The following is a 22,569-nucleotide window of genomic DNA, read 5'->3' as shown; positions in this document are numbered from 1 at the left end:
GAGGCTAGCATTGCCCTCGACAAGTAATAGGCACCACAGCCATGTGTTAAGGAAGGGCCACAGTTTCCTTTTGCCAGAGTTAAGGAGAATGACCCCCTTTTTAGCAAGCAGGAACTTTCTTCAAACCCCTGAGGGAATGGGGTCTTTTGTCTAAATGCCTGACCTTGGGAAAAGGACTTTATAGCTTTATCTCTGTTAAGTTTGAGCCTTAAAAACCAATTTCTGAATTGAAACTCCTTCAGTATCAAAATAAACCTTTTAACTCGTAAAAATAGTCCACAGAGAGAGTAGGAAATTTCCTGATCCTTTTGTAGTACACCAATTCAGAATATAACAGTTTCTTATATGACTCAGTTTATCACAATAGCTTAAATTTAACAAAGTTAGCAAAGACAAGGAGGCTAGACAAAGACATTCCATTTATTTATTTATTTATTTATTTATTTATTTATTTATTTATTTATTTATTTATTTATTTATTATACATTGTTCTGCCTGCATGTATGCCTGCACACCCAGAAGAGGGCACCAAATCTCATTACAGATGGTTGTGAGCCACCATGTGGTTGCTGGGAATTGAACTCAAGACCTCTGGAAGGGCAGCCAGTGCTCTTAACCTCTGAGCCATCTCTCCAGCCCAACAAAGACATTCTTAAGCGTGAATAGACCTTAGGTAAGGAGAGACATTCTCTGAGCCAGTGGTTCCCAACTTTCCCAATGCTTCAGCCCTTCAATACAGTTCCCCATGTTGTGGTGACCCCCCAACCACAAAATCATTCTTATTGCTATTTCATGACTACATTTTTGTCACTGTTATGAATCTTATTGCAAACATCCAACAGGTGGTCTAGGCTACCCCATGAAAAGGTCTTTCAGCTCCCAGAGGGATCAGACTTCGAGGTTGAGGAGGTACTTCAAGTTCTTTGCTGGACTGCTTAGATCATTCATTGTCTTGCTGACTCATAAGATAGGAACATCCCAATTTCTGGTCTTTAGTATTTGGTGCACATAGATGTAGCCTTAATTTTTAATCTTTTATTTATTTTAAGTTCAAACATTAATAATATAAAACATTTTATAAACTTAAAATGTCCCATAGTCTTATAAATTTAAATATTTTAAAAGTTGTTCCTTTGAAAAAAAATCCAGTTTTTATGTGTGTAAGTGGTTGGAGACGTGGCTCAGTGGTTAAGAACACCGACTGTAAGACGAATTGCTAAATGGTCTTATTAATAAAAAAAAACCCAGAGCCAGATATTGGGGTAAAAAACTGAGAGATCAGAAAAGCAGAAAGAAGCCAGCCAAGTTCTTACCACTTGGAAATCCTCAGCCAAAGGGACCTACTTCCTGTATACCCACACCTATATGCCTTATCTCACTTCCTCTCTCCACCCAGCTACATCACTTCCTGTCTGTCTACAGACCTCCAGACCTCTATGGTTAGTGCTGGGATTAAAAGCATGTGTCACCACGCCTGGTTCTGTTCCCCAGTGTGGCCTTGAACTCACAGAGACCGAATGGATCTTTGCCTCCTGAATGCTAGGATTAAAGGCATGTGCTACCATTGTGTGACTTCTATGTTTAATATAGTGGCTGGCTTTTCCCTCTGATTCTCAGATAAGCTTTATTAGGATGCACAATATATTGGGGATACAATATATCACCACAACTGACTGTTCTTCCAGAGGACCCAGGTTCAATTCCCAGCACCCATATGGTGGCTCACAACTGTCTGTAACTACAGTTCCAGGGGACTGGATACCCTTACACAACCCAAAACACCAATGCACATAAACATAGATAAATATTTTTTTAATCCAGTTTTTTAACTTTCTGTAAAACTCTAAAATTTCCTCTTAAATAAGTTTAAAATCCCTCAACTGACAGGGTGGTGGTGGTGCATGCCTATAATCCCAGCTCTCGTGAGACAGAGACAGGCAAGGCAGATCTCCATGAGTTCAAGGCCAGCCTGGTCTACAAAGTGAGTCCCAGGACAGCCACAGCAGTTACACAGAGAAACTCTATCTCAAGAAACTAAAAAAAGGTGTAAAAAATAAAATTCTCAACTGTGTGTTCCTACAATATCGAAAATAAAGTCCCCCCTCCCTTGTTTTTAACCTCAGGAGGGAGAAAACAAGGAATAGCCACAAACTGCATAAGGCAAAACCAGGCTCCAATAGTGCAGTTCAAAGCTCAATATCTGGGATTCATTCACAATCCTTTTGGGTTTTTCCAGAGGCTTGGATCACCTCTTTGGCCCACCCTCAGCAGCATATACATAGCCTGCCTTATATATCTCAGCCTGTTCCATTTCATTGTGGCTGGTGCTTCTGGTGACTATCACATGGCACCAGCATTTCCAAAACTGCGAAGGTCCGCTATTGCAACTGAGCTCTCTTTAGGAACTCTAGCCTTGCCACACATTTGCAAACCTCAGCATTTCCCCATGATCCTTCATGTCTTTAAAACCGTTACCACCTGTTGACTCTTCAATTACAAAGTTTAGCTGCCAGAGAAAGGTACATTCTTGCCTATAAAAACACGGAGGTGCAGCTTCGATAGCTTATTAAACAAACATTGTTTTTAAATTCTATCTTTCATAAACCTTGTTTTCAGGACAGGACAAGAATTATCATACAAAAATTCATCCTAATCCAAAATATCCTGGAGACCCACTCCATGTGGTCACCTTTAATGAAGATGGTGGTGAAATCACATGACATCTGTCCTCTCCAACCCTAGTGAAGATGACTGCCAGACACATGGCTGCCCAAAGATGGTGGCAACCCATATTTTGCTTATATCACAAAATGGAATCATGCCACATGGTTCCTTTAAAATTACCCATGCATAGATTTTTAACTATCAACTCCCAGTGTTAAAAGTTTTAACTTTTTTTTTCAGGATTTTACAGATTTTTAACCATATTCAACAAAACAAACTTACAAATCTCAAGGTACAGAATGTGCACATAAACCAGGTCTAATGTTTTGTCTGTTCTGCTTTGCTGTCTTTCCCCTGTCACTGTGTCAGGAGCTCAGACTGACACAGGACATAGAGGAAACTTTCAAATATGCCCGGGTCTAGTGAAAGAAGAGCCATAATCCAACTCTAAAGCCAGATTTCAAATAAAATAGAACAACATAAAACAATTTAAATGTTATCCACACTCGAAAGACATCCGAACTCCTACTAACCTGAATCCAGTGACCAGAGAGCTCAGAGATAAGTTTTGAGCCCTGGCTGTAAATGCAGCCATGGCAGTGGTGGTGACTGGCTGCTCTCGGCAGCAGGAACAGCAAAAATATCCAAACCATTTCTGTTTCAGCTCCATGCTTGCAACAAAACTTATGGATACACCAGAAAACACAGACAAAACTTTCCAACAAGACAAACAATGCAATAAAACTTACAGACCATGAGAAAACACAGAGAGACAAAACTTCCCAACAAAACAAGCATATACAACTTTCTTAAGAAATAGACAAAACTTTCCAACAAGACAAACAAAACTTTCTCCTAGAAATGAAACTTTCCAACCAGAACCAGATGGGTGTAAGATGTCTCAGTATGCCCAGGAGAATATTGGGATCTCATAGAAACCCCTCCACATCCCAGAAAGGGATCCCATAAAACAGAACCAGATTATGACTCACCAGGAGGCCTCCATAGATGCTTGCTGCATTTCTCAGCATGAAAGTTCACTCCAATAGTCTGCAAACTGAAGGCAACCTTGCAGCCTTTGAACATTTCAAGGCATGTGCCTCCTGAGTGGCCCTTTAGCCCCAGAGTTCTGGAGTGAAGTTTCAGCTTTAGAATTTGGGTGGGTGGTCTGAATCTCAATGGGGCCTCCAGAAAATGCTAATCCCACCAACTGAGAATAAGACCACTATCGCAGTTTAAAGCCAAATTTGAAGCAAGCTTTAATTAAATATTGGCCAGGTGGATGGGCTCTGGCCAAGTCCAAACTCAGGTGCCTGGGAAATGGCTTAGAATCAAATATGGCAAGGGCTTAAGAAGGAAAACCCACAATTCATTGCATTTCCCATCAGATCCAATCAGGGACAAGCGTACATCCTGACATATTTCCTGCCTTTGAACCTCCCGCCCACATGTGATCAAGCACATCCGGTGCAGATGGGTCAAACAAACTTGTTTAGGGAGTGAAAACATGTGACTTGTTATCTCCATACACAACAGCCTCCAGCATTTCAGGAACTATTTGTTCTTGGGCAAGAGGCTTGCAGATCAGAGGCATTTTTGTTTCATGGATCTCTATAACGTAGTAATTAAAATTTAAAATGTAACTTTGGCTCTCAAAGTAGAATGTCAAAATTTCATATTTTAACTATTTAATTACATTGTATAATTACTCTACCAAGCATAACTAACATAAAGAGATTAGAGAGTGAGCATGGCTAACTCATGGTGTGCACAGCTCTAGGGCTGGGGACCTGCAGACTCAGGGCATTAGGAAGGCATCAGTGCACTCTAGAATGGGCCTTCAGGGAACACGAGGAGGAATTACACATGTATTAGCCCCACTGAAGAGCAGGGCTGGGCTCGTACTCACTGGACATAAACGAGTTGCCCTATTGGGGAAAGTCAAATGCAGAAGTTTCTCCGGACTTCCCTGGGCAGCTTTCCTGCTTTTTCTGGTGCTCCCAGTATCAGACGCCGTAGTGGAATATCTTTTGCTTTAAAAGTTTGTTTAGAAACCGGAACATATTAATAAACACAAACTGATTTAAAAATCAGCCTTTTTTCCCTCTGAACATGCTTCCTCACAATTATGTATCATTGAGAAATTTTCTTTTGATACCCATTTCTACCAATATGGTATATAAACTTTGTGTTGTACAGTTAAGCATTTGAGGCTGAATAGTTATTACATCATATAAAATTACATGTAGTGCTTTAATGTTGAAGTTCATGACATTATAGTCTAAAAGCCAATTTAAAACTCTTCCCAAGGCTTATATCGAGCTATATATATGCTTGTCTTGTGGATTGGAGGCATATGGCTACCGCTCCTTGATGTAGCATGAATCCTAATTGGACTTAATATCAGGGTAAATGCTGAAAGGTCAGGGAAGCAGAGCAGCCAGCTACTAGCAAGACTTTTTACTTCTACCAATTCCTCAGACCAAAAAGGACCAAATTCCTATCTCCACCCAGCCATATCACTTTCTGTCTCCACCTCCCTAGTGCTGGGATTAAAGGTGTGTGCCACCACTGTCTGGCTCTGTTTCTCTTTTACACTGGATCAATCTTGTGTAGCCCAGGGTGGCCTTGAACTCACAGATCCATCTGCCTTTGCCTTCCAAATGTTGGGATTAAAGGCTTGCACCACCATTTCCTGGCCTCTGTGGTTAACTAGTTGCTTAGCTCCACACTCTGATCTTCTTCAGGCAAGCTTTATTTGTTAGAGCACAAACAAAATATCATCACACCTGGATACGGTGGGTGCTCAGTAAACACACTTGCAATGTTACGGAGAAGTGTAAGGTAGAACTTAGATTACAGGAAATAACCCCTGGAAACATTGTTTCTGAAAACTGCCATCCCCCATCCCCCCTCCCCCACTGCCTCTTAACTTTCTTAGAGCAAGGAATCTTCCCACTTCTCTCATGGTAGCACTTTCTTAGATCAAACAAAAATCATCTTTGGTAACCACATGCTGGGCCAACTCCATGGAGGCCACCTATACTGTCGCTTTGTCCTCTGTTAAATGAGGAGGAGGGAGGTGCAGGGACTGTGAAGAGGGATGAGGGGTCAAAGGTGAGGGAGAGTGTCATTTAATATTTTCTTCTTAACTCAGGTGAGTAAGGAAGGAAATGTCTGACTCTTGATTTTCAAGTCTGTGCTTGTGTGTTCCTCCAGGGAAGCCCACGTGGAGTTCCCTTTTGGTCAAATGCTGCTGTATTCCCTCATGTTGAGCTCTTTGTAACTAGAAACCTAAGTTTTTGGTGTTCCTGTGGTTCTTAAAGAATGCTCCTTTTCCTCCTAGTTGCCTTGTATTCGTTCGACAAAGCCAAGCAGTGCATCGGCACAATGACCATCGAGATTGACTTTCTGCAGAAAAAGAACATCGACTCCAACCCCTACGACACAGACAAGATGGCGGCAGAATTTATCCAGCAGTTCAACAACCAGGCCTTCTCCGTGGGGCAGCAGGTAGACACATTATAGGCATCCAAATGAGGAACTTTTCATAGGAAACTGAGGAGTGAGTTTCCTGAACCAATAGGAGTCTGTTCAGAAAAGGCTTCTCACAGCTTTAGGAGCCGGAAAGATGGCTCAGCAATTAAGAGCACTGGCTGCTCTTCTGCAGGATCCAAGTTCAGTTCCCAGCTCCCATTTCAGACAACTCACAACTACCTGTAACTCCAGCTCCAGCGCTACTGCTGTGTTCTGGCATCCAAGGATCCCTGTGTGTGGCACACATGCACATAGACATAAAATTAAAAACATCTTTTAAATTGTGTTAAGATGTCACATAGAGTCACAACAGCTTTTCTGCCTGCACATTTGGGAAGACGGTAGAGATATAGTCTGAATTTTTTTTTTTTTCTTTTCTTGCTGTGGGACATGAGATTTATTTCTAGGATATCTTCCTGTGTCATTAGTATGTTTCTGTAGAAGAGCAGCACTTGGGGCTGAGGAGATTGTTCAGTCAGTAAAGTGCCTGCTAAGCAAGCCTGAAGAACTGAGCTTGACCTCTAGCACCCAGGCAAAAAGCTGGGAGTGATGGGATGAACCTACTCGATTGTAACCCCACCCTGGGGAGGCAGGGGCAGAGCATCCCTGGAGGCCCCTGGCCAGCGGGCCTAGCCAGGTCAGTGAGAGACCCTGACCAGGTAAGAAAGACAAGATGGAGAGCAATGAGGAACAATACTTGAAGTTGACGTCTGGCCTTTACACACACATGCATGCACACCTGCACACACGTCGACATGCACACACATGTAGTATGTCTTAACTTTTGGTAGGGGGTGGACTTCCTGGGATTTCTAAGAAAGCTATGTGCATATATTACCAAGTTCATTATAGAGACCCTGAAGCTTACTTAGCCTCTCGCTGGGAACATTTGCCAGTGTTGCCTCTTTCTATGCTTCAGTTAATATCAACTGATTAATCTAGGAGAAACAATCTTTTAGCCATAAAGTGTGCTCAGTTGTTAGAGTGCGTCACAGCATGCATGAAGCCCTGGGTTCTGTCACTAGCCCTAGCACCACTTAAAACCAGGCATGATGGTGTCTGTCTGTAATCCCAGCACTTGGACAGTAGAGGTGGGAGGATCAGGAGTTCAAGGTCATCCTCAGTTACACAGCAAGTTTGAGACCAGCCAGGGTTCCATGAGATCCTGTCTCAAAAAAATAAAAAAAGAAAGTGGGAATTCATGCATTCTTTATACAGGTAAATAATTGTAGCTCTTTTGCCCTTACTGTTATATTTGTCTTATTTGTGATTTTGTGTTTTGAAAACAGGGCTCTTCCTATGTAGCCCAGGCTGACCCTAAACTCTAGCCAACATCTTCAACCACCCAAGTGCTGAGCTAATAGGCCTGAGCCACTACATCTGCCTTTGTGTTTTTCTCAGTTACTCTGCACTCCGTTCTCATTTCACAGCTCCATAGCAACAATCTCAGATGTTGTTGGGAGACCTGGGTGGGCAAGTCCTTTTCAGAGGAGTTTCAAAGTCAAAGCGGCTTTTATAATGGTTGTTTGCCCTCTTTCTGCCCCTCTGTTGTATGAGTTTGGTGCAGTTCTGCAGCGAAGACTTAGTATGTGTTAGCACAGCACCCTGACTGCCAAAGCAGATGGAATCATCCGGCTGTCTCTAGGAAGCCGGACAGGAAAGAGATTTGCAAAAATGCTTTTTGCCCTTGCAATTTTTTGTTTTAGAAAGTGATTTTATTTTAAATGGATACATTATTTTGTTTTGTTTTGTTTTGGGGTTTTTTTGAGATAGGGTTTCTCTGTGTAGTTTTGGTGCCTGTCCTGGATCTCGCTCTGTAGACCAGGCTGGCCTCGAACTCACAGAGATCTTCCTGGCTCTGCCTCCCGAGTGCTGGGACTAAAGGCGTGTGCCACCACCGTCTGGCTGATACATTAATTTTTTTCTTCTAATCTCTAGTCTGGTAAATCTCAGTAGTCACATTCCATATAAACATAAACTCTTTGGGTCCTCAAAAGTAAATAGTGGAATCCTAGGAGCAAAGTCTCGGGGGTTGCTGGCCGCCAGCACTGCCATGGCCACCGATATACCTAGACTGCCCTGAGGTCTCTGTCTTGGGAGATAGCCGCGGAGGGAGAGCAGAAGGCAAGAATGGTTGAGGTGAATGGAGTGTTGTTACTTTTATTTCATTTTTTCCCTGATAAATATGGAAGGATAGCAGCCCAGAGTATTCATATATTATAGTATCAGACTTTTGCAGGCAGAACCTGAGTTACTGATGTACAGGAACAAAATACAATGTTTTTTAATGAAAGCATTATAATTAGCTGGGCATAGTGGCACACACCTTAAATCCCAGCACTCAGAAGGCAGAAGCAAGAAGATCTCTTAGTTCGAGGCCAGAGCTACATAGTGAGACCTGGTCTCAAAAAAAAAAAAAAAAAGCAAATGAACAAAAATCAAACAAACAAACAAAAAACCCTAAAAGAAGAAAACATTGGAATTAGATGAACCTTAGATTTACTTGTCTGACTTCCTCCCAAACGAGAAGTTTTAATTTCAGAGAAGGTCAATCTTGTGCCCACGGATACACAGCTGGGGACATAAAGATGAATGGAACAAGTATTTAAGAGCATAAGGTACGTCCCAGTCATTATTTTGGGCATGGCAGGTTCATGGGGCACAGAGTACACACAGTTCCTGCTGTTGCAGAACTTTCTAGTTAAGACAGGATCGAGCAATGCCACCAGATGCAAGAAACCGCCGCTGTGCTCAACCCGCCGCTGGTTGGGTTAGCTGCTCTAGAACACTCCTAGATTCCACCTAGCTGTCTAGATGTTGACTACTGTCCACTGTCGAGGTTTTTTGTTTTGTTTTGTTTTGTTTTGGGCTGTGCTATCTTCCTTCTGGATTCCTAGGTATTTTGAGTATATTTGTATTCAGGTTATGAGTTTTAACCTTTGATTTTAGCTTTGGTATCTTAAGATACCAACTTAAGACATTCTCTGATGTTTATAATAACTTAAAATCCAATAACATGTAGATATCAATAACACTATGAAAGAAAATACTTGAGAAAACAGAAAAAAACCCATCCGACCCCAACCAAGTCCCCGTTCTTTGTAGTAGTGGTGACAGAGTCACCTCAGCACATAGAAGGCACTCTGCAGTACTTGGTAATGAGTGATGGAGCTTTCAAAGCTGCCCACACTTGTGGCAAGTGCTTGTATTATTTATAGGAAGGGCTGACTTAGAGTTACAGACCCACGCCTGACCCGGCACTATCATTGACTCGGCCTCCGCCCTGGTGCTCAACCTGTTTCTAGATCGATGCTTGTTGTTGTTGTTGTTTTTGTTGTTTCGAGACAGGGTTTCTCTGTGTAACAGCCCTGGCTTTCCTGGAACTCACTCTGTAGCCCAGGCTGGCCTTGAACTCACAGAGATCCGCCTGCCTCTGCCTCCCGAGTGCTGGGGTTAAAGGGATGCACCACCACCACCCAGCTCCTCATAAACAATGTTAAAGCTACATTTTATGCATGTGAGTGTTTTGTACTGCATGTGCCTGGCACTGTGGAGGTCAGCAGAGAGCACCAGATCTCAGCTTTCTTACTAGTGGTTTCCCGAAGTGTTTGAGTGTTGATTATGTCACCTCCCGTTGTACGAATGAATGCACATGGCTTCCTTTTCCTGTCCTTTGGGTCTGTGAGTAGTGTGACTGAGGAGCAGAAACTGAGAGGAGGATTCAGAAGAAAACTGGTTTCCACCTTTGGAGTTTCGGTGATGTGACAAGAAGCCCATGGTGATGTTAGGTAACTTTCCTGCCATTATGTCTTCTCTCCACAGCTTGTCTTTAGCTTCAACGATAAGCTCTTTGGATTACTGGTGAAGGACATTGAAGCCATGGACCCTAGCATCCTGAAGGGAGAGCCCGCATCAGGTAAACGGCAGAAGGTAAGCTTTATTCCTGGTCTTTCCTGGGGAATCCTCCTGATGTGACTTGTGCAGGCTGCTGTGTTTCTGGCCGTTCTCCTGGTGCAGAAGTTCTTCATATTGTACACTCTTCCCTCTGAGTACTAGCCCAGTGGCTCTCAACCTTCCTGATGCTGCCCCCTCTAATACAGTTCTTCATGTTGTGGTGACCCCAAACTATAACATTATTTCATTGCTACTTCCTAACTGTAATTTTGCTACTGTTAGGAATGGTAAGTATCTGCTATGTGACCCCCAGGTTGAGAACCACTGTACTAAGACCTCACTTTTGGCTATAGTTATCATTGCTACTGAAATAGAAATTAAAACATGCCTAACTGCAGAGCCACTTGTAATTTGTACTTTTTATAAAAGATTTGTTTATTTATATGAGTGCTCTGTCTGTTTGTACACCGGAATGCCAGCAGAGGGCATCAGATCCCATCATAGATAGTCGTGAGCCATCATGTGGGTGCTGGGAACTGAACTCAGGACCTTTGGAAGATCAGCCAGTGCTCTTAACCGCTCATCCATCTCTCCAGCTCCTGTAATTTGTACTTGTAGTCTTAGTTGAATACAGATACTTACTATAAATGAAGGAGGACATAACTGTGACTATGCAGACATTGCACAGAAACACTTGCTTTGAAATGTCTGTTGCCCACTCACTCATTTTCATCTTTCTGTGCAGATTGAAGTAGGACTGGTTGTTGGAAACAGTCAAGTTGCATTTGAAAAAGCAGAAAATTCATCGCTCAATCTTATTGGTAAGATTTACAGTTTTAGAAAACTACGCATGAAGCTGAGATGTCTCTGATGTTACATATGACTGGTGGGGAAGAAGAGGGACCCCTCCCTAGGGCTTATCCCCGAATCCGGGCATTTGTGCTGTCAGATGTGCTGACACGAGACCTTCGCCTGGAGCGCCTCGTCCAACAGAAATAGAATGTGAAACACACAGGCACCTTTTCATTTCCTTTTCTCGTAGTCATGTCAAAAGTGATTAAAAAGAACAATGACATTTTTCAGTTTTGAGATTCTGAGATAATTTTAGGCTCACAAAGATTTGTAGAAGTAGCTCAGAGGATCCCTGCAGCCTTTCCCACTTTCCCCTGGTGTGAACATTATACCAAAGTTTCTAAAGCTGGCAAGTTCACATGGATTGGTTGCTGCTGCCCAAAGTGCTGTCTTCCTTGGGTCTCACCAGGTTTTCCATTACGGCTTCTCTCTGTCCCAGGGTCTTATTCAGGTGATCCCATACTACATAGAGTTGTTCTATGTGGGGTTGGGGATTTAGCTCAGTGGTAGAGTGCTTGCCTAGCAAGCACAAGGCCCTGGGTTCGGTCCTCAGCTCCAGAAAAAGAAAAAAAAAAAAAAAAAAGAGTTGTTCTATGTGAGTCTTCCCATCTCTGACACCTCCTCCAAAATTCACTATCTTCTGTGTCCTTCAGCGCTGGTCAGCCCCTCAGCTAACTGCTGTGTTAAATGAAATACCATCACCGTTCTCCAGTGATCGAGTGATGAGTGGGTGCAGATTTGGTTCTCGTTTACTAGCCTTACTTTCATATGCTAAAATGATGCAGTTTAATCTCCAAGAATAGCAACTCATTTAAATAATGATGTGCTAACTCGAATTTATGGTTGACATAATTATGTTCAAGTCTGTCCCAAGAGAACAGAGAAGGTTTTCATTGGCTGTACAATCGTGTCCGAAGTTACTTAACTGTTTAAATGTGGGTTGTTTTTTTTAAATCAGTAATTTACCAGTCTCTATTGCGGTTTCTTTTACCTTTTTAGCAAAAGCCTTTCTTTTTCATTATGTGTGTGTCTGTGTATGTGTGTGGTCTGTGCATGAGGACAGTGGACGGAGGCCAGAGGATGGCATCAGATCCCCTGGAACTGGAGGTACAGGTGGTTATGAGCCTTTCGGCATGAGTACTGGGAACCGAACTCAGGTCCTCTGCAAGAGCAGTAAATGATCTTAACTGCTGAGCCATCTTGCCTGCCCAGACATGCCTTGAACTTGTAAACCTCCTGTCCTAGTGCTCTGGCATGCTAGGATCGGAGGCATATGCCACCATGCCTAAAACACAACCCACATTCTAAATTTGATTTTATTTTTATATTATTTTATAATGTACCTTATGTAGTTTCTGTGTAGCTATATGTGTTTGGGCACATGTGACATGGAACATGTGTGGAGGACAGAGGACAACTTTTCTTCCACTGTGTGAGTCATGGGGATCAAACCCAGGCTGTCCGGCCACAAGTGCCTTAATTCACCAAGCCACCACATCAGTAACCCCTAATTTGCTTTTTTTAGTTTAACATGTTTCAAGGATTTTAAATATATATCTAAAATATGATTTTAACACCCACATATATCCCAATTTTATGAAGGATGTATTGTAATTTTCTATTACTGACATGGAATATTTATGATGTGACTTACTTGTATTTTTATTTTTGTCTGCTTTTTGTTTGGGATAAATATCTTATCCCAAGGCAATTCTATAACCTTTGGACAGTGTAGGTGTTTTCAAGTAACTTATGAGATGTGATTTCAGTTAGAAAATAAAATTGTAGTAAAAAAATTTGTCATGCAGTAAGTTTGACCACAAGAGGGCAGTAGAGTATAAGCAAAATATTTTTGATCCCCTTCTAAAGAAAATCTTAAGTTGCAGAACTCTAACCAGAAAATTATTACCTGCAAATTTTTTAGTGTGATATTTTCTTCTTCATCTTCATAAAATCTCTATTCCCCTCTTTGTTTAGAGTGTGCTAAGGCACCTTGTTCTCTGTGTCTGACATAGGTGTGGTTCTCTTGAGGTACTTTAGGTGGCACTCTGACATTTAAATTAAACTATTTTTGTCTTTATGAGAGAATTTGTAAGTGTAACTTGCAGTCATTAAAGCCTTTAGAATGTTTTTGGACTTTTGTGTACATGTGACAAGACGTCACACTCATTCCACACAACTTAGGCTGAGGAGTTATCTACCATCATACGCTTACCCTGGGCAAATTCATGTATCTCATATACACTTACCAGGAGCTGTGAGCCAGTGCTCGCCATGAGCGACATTTCTGGAGCTAGTGGAATTTACATCAGATATATGTATGGTGTTTCCTTTCATCAACTAAGTTAATTTGGTTGGATTAAAAGTTAATGAAACGGAGTTCTGTGGACTGATTACAAATAGACTGGGCTAGCATAAGTTTAGTTGGTTTGGGAAGTTTGTTACTGACCATGAATGGAGAGCAGATGAAGTAGGTAAGTCGGTCTTATGCTTCTCACTAGAAAAATCTGCCAAGTGTGTGCTGTCCACCTTTACAGAACACCTGTGTGTCAGCTCACTCTGGAGGTCCAGAGGGCATATGTCCTTTTTACACTCAACCTCAACGTTTTCTTCACAATTTGTGTGTGTCTGACCCAGGCAAAGCTAAAACCAAGGAGAACCGCCAGTCCATCATCAATCCTGACTGGAACTTTGAGAAAATGGGGATCGGCGGTCTGGACAAGGAGTTTTCAGATATCTTCCGACGCGCATTTGCCTCTCGGGTGTTCCCTCCGGAGATCGTGGAGCAGATGGGTGAGTTTCTGGGGCTCCTAAGGAGGCACACAGCTGACGAGAAGTCCTTCTCAATAGTTCTGAAATGATTTTTGAAATCCACCCAAGTATTTTTAAATTTTTACTTATTAAAACAATACCTTAAGTTTCATGAAAAACTCTCAAAATATTTACTCTTATGGGGGAAATAATAGAAGTAATACTTATAGTTGCTCCATTTTGTTTGTTTAGTTTACAGTGTTTTTCTGTGGGCGGTTTTAGAAATGGGGCCTCATTCTGAAGACCCACTGTGGGTCGGGCTCACCCGCCAAACTGTCACATCCATCCGTGTGGACATTGTGCCGATGCTGGCTGCTGCTCCGCGTCATAATGCCTTATGGGCCCCATCAGCACTTCCTCGAGTCTAGTAAATGGATACTTGGCAAGGTTTTTAATTAGATAAGTCCGATCCCCAAAGACAAATGCCGGAGACACATGGGAGTTTGCATACTGCCTGTGAAGAAGTACTCGCTGTCTTCATTTGTCACTTTTCTCCTGAAGGTTTATTTAATTTATCTGTGTGAAGTGATTCTCTTTGCCCGGTGGAAATACTGTCAGGACGGTTTTCATATCCGTATCATTCGTTGGATTGGAATGTGAGCAGCAGAGTATCTGAGAAAGGAATTTATAACGCAGACCGAGAGTGAAAACAGGATCAGATCCAAAAAGCTGGAGGAAGACCAGCGTCCTACCCCCTCCCCCTGTTCTTTCTCCTGAAATTGCTACCAGGAGATAATAGCATATTCATTATGGTGGATGAGAGCCGCTTTCCAGGCACTGAGTGCTGGGCTGCATCAGCCGGCCAGGTCGGCCGCTTTTCTGCCTGTTGCTCGCTCTAGTAAATTACAAGCATAACACACACCTGTTCACTGGGTAAAGGTCGAGTTTAGAATTGGATTAAGTCAAAATGACAGAGACCCTCATCACCTGAGTTTTATGCACCTTGAAATGGCAGTGACATACTCCTTATCTGAAAAACACAAAGGCCAAACCCATTAAAAAAAAAAAAAAAAAAAAAAAAAACCCCACTAACCTCGAAAGTTGGAAGAAGTGTGGCCGGTCACTATCCCTTAAAGTATATTTTGAGAACCAATAAATACTTAAGGTGTTTTGATCAAAACATGGAAATATTATTTAAATATATTTTTGGTAAAAACGGATGGTTCTAAATGTTACAAGTTTTTCTTGTGGACTATTTTTACTGGTTTCATGACTGAGGCCTAGGAGAGGATAAGGACGCTGTGTGTCTTTGAGTGTTTGTGGGGTCCAGCAACAAGCAGGATAACAGCTGCTCCTGAAGGGTGCTGTACCGTGAGGGTGCTGCTGTAAATGTCTGCCCAGGGTCGAGGAGCCCGTGGTTCAGGCACCGGCGTCCTGTGTGACCCCTGCTCACGGGCCTCTGCCTGAGGCTGCAAAGCCCTCAGCGGGTTTGTGACTCTGCCACCTCTCAGTTGACGGTTACCCTGGAATCTGATCTGTGGCTGATGGGTTTTAGATGAAATGAACTGGAGGCAGTGTTTGTACTTGCTGACCGAGGACTGCGAATTTGAATTTTGAGTGCCTCTCCCCAGAGCCCTTTTTATGGCTTTGTTTTCTTACTACACTTACACTATTTTAAGACAGAAAAAAAAAAATAAGTTTTATCCTTTTAAAAGTACCCGACCATGACTTTCTTCTGTCAAGAGGCACGTATTATCAGTTTAATTCAAATGACAGCCTGCTGTAAAGCTGCCTTGGCTTTTGAGCTGATTTAAAAATAAATCAACAACAACAAACAAACAAAAAACAAAAACAAAAAAAATTGCTGTTTTCTTTATTTTAAAGGAAGTGCCTGAGCATCTTTTTTAAAAAGGAAGCTCTGCTGCTCAGGGTTTATGTCGGAGAAATAGTTATCTTTTAGGTAGATTTCTTTTCTTTAAATTTTGGGGGAGTTAATAAAGTATTTCATTGCCCTCCCAGAAGAATTTGGTCCCACAGCTACCAATTGGCTTGGTAAAAAGTGAAAAGTGCAACATAGGAATCATATATACACTTGATCTTTGACAAAAGGCTGAAACAATCAAACCAAATATAAATAAAATTCTACATGTTCCTTTTCCTCAATCTGCTAGGTAGAAATAAAATTGGCTGATTTTTTTTCTCACTCTTAATCACTAAGTAGATTTAATAATATACTTCTTGGTTTTAATAATTAGTGTATGATTAGTTAAATCAATTAAAATGAGAAAAATATTTAGAAAATAATTATGTAGATTATTAGACATTTGTAAGCAGAAAACTTTATTTTGGGCTTAACATATTGTCTTTCCTGTAAAGTCTGGAGTTAGACTTCCTTTGAAATAAGAATATTAATTGGATTTTTTGCATATGTACATATATGTATATTAATATTTCTAATTTAAAAAGTGAGATGTCATTAATTTTCTTTTCTTTGGCCATCGTATTTATGAGACTGATGGTCATGTCTCTAGGTACATTATGTCTTTCATTTGGTTGTAAAATTTCCTATTTCTTCTTAAAAACTGAAAGTAGAGACTAGAAACATACAGAATATTGTGATGGGATTTGAGATGACTAAGGGGTTTAACTGAGACACAGTTGTGAGGTAAAAGTAGAGAGCAGATGAGTAACAAACATGAAAACAGCCATCGTTGAGTCTGGAGTAGCATCTCTGTCTTCAGGTACTTTCACATGGTATATACCTTCCTGCTTTTTAAAACGTTTGTTATAGAATTAAAACTAGGGAAATCCTTAAAGAGAAAATCAACCACATAAAATTCTAGAGACTGGGGATGATAGCTGTGTGTGGGATAGAAAAGGCCTCATTTATGGCGAATGTCAGCTGAGATTTCTGTTACTGTGTCTAATCAGCCTATTTCCCACCCCCATTTCCTTTTTGTCTTGTCTGTAGCAATTAGGCTAACTCAGACACAAGCGGGTAGGCCATTGTTAGAAATGGTGAAAACTAAACCTCTATTTGACACCCGGTGAACATCAAATAGTTAGATTGTCTCCCAGCTCCTCGATGATGCTTCATCGACAGCTCCTTTTAGTCCTTCCTCCACGAGATAACAGTGCCACCATTTGTGTCCTAGCATAGTCGTGTGAGCATCAGAAGCTAGCCTTCGAAGGTTAGGTGAGTAGACTCAGTGGTTAATGGCTGGCTGCCCTTGAGCGTTCTGTGTCCTGTCCAGATCTTTACCGCACTTACTCCTTGAATGCAGTTTCGTGGAGAATACTCAGGATGAATGAGTGACGAATCACGCCACTTGTCACGGTAGCTCTTATGTTGGCAAAGGGTGTTTCTACAAAGAAACTTCGTTTTTCAGCATCCCTGGCAATAACCTCGAAACTGTAAATGTTAGAGCCAAAGAACAAATCCTTTTTAAGAACACTGGAATGAAGGCTGACAGGCTACTCAGCGGCTGGACATCGTCTTGGGAGTAGGACTGCATCTCCCCATGGGCAGGTGCTGTGTCTGGAGAGCTGGGGAAAGGTTGGAGGGACCCAGGGTTACAGATTCACTGCCTTTCAGGGACAGGTGGACTCTGGGTGTCCAGGCCACCAAGGCGAAAGCCCCTTCCTAAGGACTTATGACCCATTCTTTGAAACTGACACTGCATTCTTTTTGTCCCCCTTTCCCTGTCCCTCCCTGACTAAGCCCGTTTCCAACCTTCATGTTCAATATTTCTTTGGAAATTAAAGAGGAAAGCAGCTCTAAGTGTGCTCTAAGTGAGACCGAGTTCCTCAGGAGAGAGGATACGGAGCCTCCAGTCACACCCAGACAGCTTTCACATGCAAAGACCAGCACAAATAAAACGGGAAGAAAGGGCACTGGGTTCTGTGCACGCCATCTTTGGGAGAAAGGGAGTTCTTGCTAAGATTAACATAAACACTGACACTCTGAAAATGCATTTTCACACCCCCACTCACGAGGAGAGCTTGCAATTTAAATGGGGGTTAAGACATCTCAGCGAACTCGGGGCTCTGTAAACAGAGCCCTGAGGCTAAAGAGCTTATCTGAAATTTGAAAAAAAATGGGGGAGGGGGGAGGAAAAAAAATGAAGGTTTCTGACATTCATCTTTTTTTCTTGTATTAGTCATAACTTGCTTTTCAGCTATATTTTAGGTTTCGAATGCCAACCTGACATCTGTTCAAGTCTGCCTGTAATTTATTAGCAAAGGAAGAGAAAGCAGTTGCTCGCCATTGGGAGATACAAACCCCTCTCCCTGCCTTTGCACGGGATATGAGGAATGCAATGACTTACTAATTCTCTCTTCAGGTCAGACGCATTAGAAAGGTTTATTTTGTTTGTTTCTAATGAAAATAGTTCATGATTTTGTAACTTCCAAAGTCTCTACAGCAGGATTTAAGTGGCAAAGGGTATACACTTAAAACAAAACAAAATAAAACACCTATAGGTAAAGTAGCCTTTTGCATATAGAAATCCCTTTTACCTCGGGTTGATTCCCCATTGTTTGCCTCCCCTCCCCCTCCTTCCCTGCTCTTCCTTCTTCCTTCCCTTTCTTTTATAGCTCAGGCTTGCCTAGAAATTACTGTGTAGCTCTGGCTGGCCTCACACTTTTGACCCGCTTGCCTCAGCCTCCTGAGTGCTGGAATTAGAGACATGTACCACAACACCTAATCCCCCTGATTTTTAACTTTTAAGTTACATTTATATTTGAATAGTAATAATGTAGTTGTATCTATATCTCAAAGTCAGACTATATTTAAATTCATCTGGCATTTTAAAGTTTATAAGCAGACTTTTGAAACTAAATCTTTTGGCAAAATAGTACAGTTGGTAGAGTACACAGTGGGTCAGATTTCCTGGTAACAGTGGTGTGCCTTATAGGCCAATAACTGGATCTTTACAAAGTTCAACTCTGATCTCTGGGGGATGTAGCTCAGTGGTAGAGGCCAAGACCAGCATACATCAGGTGCTAGGTTCAATCCCCGGTAGCAGCAAACAGCCAAACAAACCAGCAAACAAATAAACAAACAAACAAAAAACTTTAATACTGAAGACTCAATACTGACCTGAATGTCCACCAGTAAGGAAAATCCCAGCTGAGCTGTGCTGCACAACCTGTAAACCACAGGCGAACCCGTGTGAACTTGATTTGCTCCAGATGCACAGACATGCTTATGTTATCAAAAAGGTGTCAAACAAACAAATAAACAAACAAATGCCATATAGAAGCCCCTAAGGACACATTGAATAGAAAGAAAATGTTTACCTCTAGGAGAAGGGGAGAGGACCAAACGGAGATCATCTTTCTTTTCTATTTCCCTTTGTGTATTTTATTGGGAGTTTGTATCTCTAATATACAGTTTGAAAAATAAGCAACCAGATCCTCGCACAGGCTATTTCAGGATGGCCCTCAGTACTGAGCACAGGTCTGTCCTTGGCTTTCACAAAGCGCATAGGGTTCTAGGCTGGATTCCCAGGACCCTGGTGGCAGCATGACAGAGGGCGGACAGAGACACCTGTCCTGCTCTACTGAAGGAGGAGAAGTTTCTCGATAGGTAATAACTTCCTGTCAACTGCTTCCTCCTGGTAATTCCCACATAATGAGGAGTGTTAAGTCCTTTGTCCTCCCTCTAAAGGGGTGAGCACTTGTGTCAAGGCCTTTAGGTGGACAGCTGAAGAAGCATGTGAGGAGAGAGCAGAAGGGTGACTTGGGAGAGCAGAATTTCTGACACCTGAAGAACTACGCCCAAATTTATCTTCACTATTCAAAGACTCTTTAATACTGAAGACTCAACTCTCTGTGACTCCCACGTGAAACAGCGTCTGCCTCTTCTGTCTTACACACCTTAGAGTGTTGATGGTGATGATAACTAGTACTTGTGAAGTGGGAGACACTGTTCTACATACTTGGCTTGTACTTTGTATATTAACTTATTCAATCCTCACGACAACCTTATGGGGCATGTACTGTATTGTTCCCATTTTATGGAGAAGGAAACTGAGGCCCAGAGAAGTAGTTAATCCAAGACCCATAGTCAATGGTAAGGGCAGATTTGAACCCGGCATGGCCTCAGAGTTCATGCCATTGACCCTTATATTCTTCTCTCATGAAAGCCCATCACGTGAGATCATTGTAGTGGGTCTTCTTGAACCAGTTTGGAGCAACCTTAGAGGTGATCTTTGCATTGGCCACAGGTATTTCAGCCATGGTATCATTAATCTGTTGGGCCAGATAATCATTTAGTACAGAAGCTAGCTGACCTATACACTGTAAATTACTCTTTCTAGTAATCTGATATGTTCAGATTGTCATGAACTGGACACATAAAGAGCAGGCAGTAGGACTGTAATGCTTTGTATGGAATGCCACCTTTTAAGGTGTGTTTTTAGCACCAATTGTCGCATAATGCAGGAAGTGATTACTATGCTGTGTCAGAGACATTGTCTTTAGTAAGCTATCAGCCTAGACACAAAACATAATCAACATCAAATGACCACTTAAAGTTAACCAACAGAACCTACTAGATGACGTCAAAGCCAGCATGTGATTAAGCACCAGCCAATAGTGTAGACAGAGGAATTCGTCCAGGAACTTAAGGAAATTCTCGAAAGGCTTCGTGGAGGAGCGAGAGTTTAAATGCCAGTGACCTTGGATAGCAGGAGGCAGAGGACGACTGTCCATGTAGAGAAACAGCTAAGGAAGGTAGAGAATTCGAAGCTCCAAGCAGTGTAGCAGTCCTGGTGTTGGGGAACAATGTAAGATTTGAAAGTCAAGGTGTCAAGTTGGAGTTGGGTTGTGGAAGATTGTGAATCAGTGAGACTTTTTCTGTCCATGACATAACCTTCCAGACAGACTGGCCTCCTTTCTTTCTTTCTTTCTTTCTTTCTTTCTTTCTTTCTTTCTTTCTTTCTTTCTTTCTTTCTTTCTTTCTTCCTTCCTTCCTTCCTTCCTTCCTTTTTTCCTTCCTTCCTTCCTTCCTTCCTTCCTTCCTTCCTTCCTTCTTTCTTTCTTTCTTTCTTTCTTTCTTTCTTTCTTTCTTTCGTTTTTCAAGACAGCATTTCTGTGTTTAAACCTTGCTGTCCTGGAACTCACTCTGTAGACCAGGCTGACCTCGAACTCAGAGATCCACCTGCCTCTGCCTCCCAAGTGCTGGGATTAAAGGCGTGCGCCACCACCGCCCGGGCCGGCTGTCATTCTTAATGTACTCTGATACTTTGATTCCTAAGGCAAGGTTTCCTGATCTTTGCCCAGTGCATACTTCAGGCTGTGTTACTCTTTGCTATAAGGAACTCACCCTGTACATCACACATCGTCAGATGGTTAGCAGCATCTATCCTCCTTTTGAGATTCTTTCCTTGCTGTCCACCCAGTGTCAGTTAAATAATGTCTCAGCTGGCTGGCAGAATCAGACTGCATATGCTGAAAGACTTTGAAGGAAATAACCATACTGTCATCTGTCCATCAACTGTCAGCATCGGGTTGTTGGGAATGTTGTCCACCAGCCATTGTCAGACCAGGAACCACTATTACCGGTCTGTGATAAGATAAATATTGAGAGACTGAGAGTAAGCAATTGGAAATGCTTATGGCAATTTGACATTACTATGATGTTGTAAACTATATTTTATAAAAATATTGTAATAGATTGAAAGTTTTAAAAGAAACGTGTAGACCATAGGTAGTTTAGGTGGTTTGAGAAACACGGACAAATATAGGTAAACAGTTCTCAGATAAATGAGATAATTGAACAAATGATTGTAAGGAGAAGTTATCAGAGACTTTTCAACAGTGGAGTGATGCAATTCAAGTTAACACTTTAGGGGAGTTGTTACAGGTATCCTGTGCGAGGGGTCACTGGAAAGGCGGTGGAGGCCCGGGGTCTGGGAGGTGGTGGGTGCTGGTTGTCTATGCAGTGTGCAGAACCTTGCCTATCACGGCACTGACAGGATGGTGGTGAAAACGAGGCTGGCAGAAGTGAGTGATGAGGCATGTGGATGACGGGCTTGGAAGTGACAGCCAGGCCGTGTGAGAAGATATGGGAAAGAAGGAAGTCATAAAGTTCTACTTGTAGGGCAGTGGGAAGATGCCATGGCACATCTTCTCAACACTAAAAGGAACAGGAAGCAGAGCTGGAGAAAGCCAGAATTCTGACAGTTAAATCTGGCCAGTGTCCGTCAGTCAGTCTACACGTACTTAGGAAGCACCCGTTGGCACTGCACTGTCCCCTTGACTTGGCTTCTCTCCAGTTTTTTTTTTTTTTTAATCTCCTTGCCTCCCCTTTCCCATCCCCTTTGTGTCCCTTAAGATTGTGTGTGTGTGTATATGTGTGTGTGTGTGTGTGTGTGTGTGTGTGTGTGTGTGAGGGGTCCTCAGGGGTTTGTTTTAGATCTCTTTATTTACTTTATATTTTCCCTCAAATGGATCGTGTCCACTTCCATAGTGTTAATTAGTGTCTTCGTGCTATTAACTCTTATTAAAGAACATGTGAGTTCTTTCTCTGCCTCAGTTTAGAGCTCAGGGTTTCCATAGACATTAACCTATTGGTTATTCCACCATCGTACAGGAAGTTCTAAATTAAACTCATCCCGATGCAGCCTTCCTCCTCAGGCATACTTCCACTTTTGAGTTGTCTGTTCCTGGAAGTATGATAGCTCAAAGCCGAGGCCCCTTCTCTGCCTGGAAATGGAATGCCATTTCCGGTCAGTCGTGGAACAGACCGTCCGTGCTGCAGACACTGATCAGCTCCCGCACTTCTCTCCTCCTCCTCGCCCTGCCACTCTGCGGGACACCAGTATCTGGCCTGAGTCGCTGCGGAGCGTCGCCTTGCCCTTCTTT

At 42.3% G+C, this 22,569-nt stretch overlaps 1 protein-coding gene across 1 annotated transcript in view; it reads left to right on the top strand.

Moving 5' to 3' along the window:
- Positions 1 to 22,569, top strand: part of Nsf (N-ethylmaleimide sensitive factor, vesicle fusing ATPase) — a 146,841-nt gene that overhangs the window by 41,730 nt on the left and 82,542 nt on the right. The window contains exons 5-8 of the mRNA XM_059271930.1: positions 6,011 to 6,177; positions 10,024 to 10,131; positions 10,841 to 10,916; positions 13,585 to 13,740. Of these exons, the coding sequence (XP_059127913.1) occupies positions 6,011 to 6,177; positions 10,024 to 10,131; positions 10,841 to 10,916; positions 13,585 to 13,740 (507 nt within the window). The remainder of the gene's footprint in view (positions 1 to 6,010; positions 6,178 to 10,023; positions 10,132 to 10,840; positions 10,917 to 13,584; positions 13,741 to 22,569) is intronic.

This window comes from Peromyscus eremicus, chromosome 8a, assembly GCF_949786415.1.
Source record: "Peromyscus eremicus chromosome 8a, PerEre_H2_v1, whole genome shotgun sequence".
NCBI classification, from domain to species: domain Eukaryota; kingdom Metazoa; phylum Chordata; class Mammalia; order Rodentia; family Cricetidae; genus Peromyscus; species Peromyscus eremicus.
This window is presented reverse-complemented; position numbering and strand designations above follow the sequence as displayed.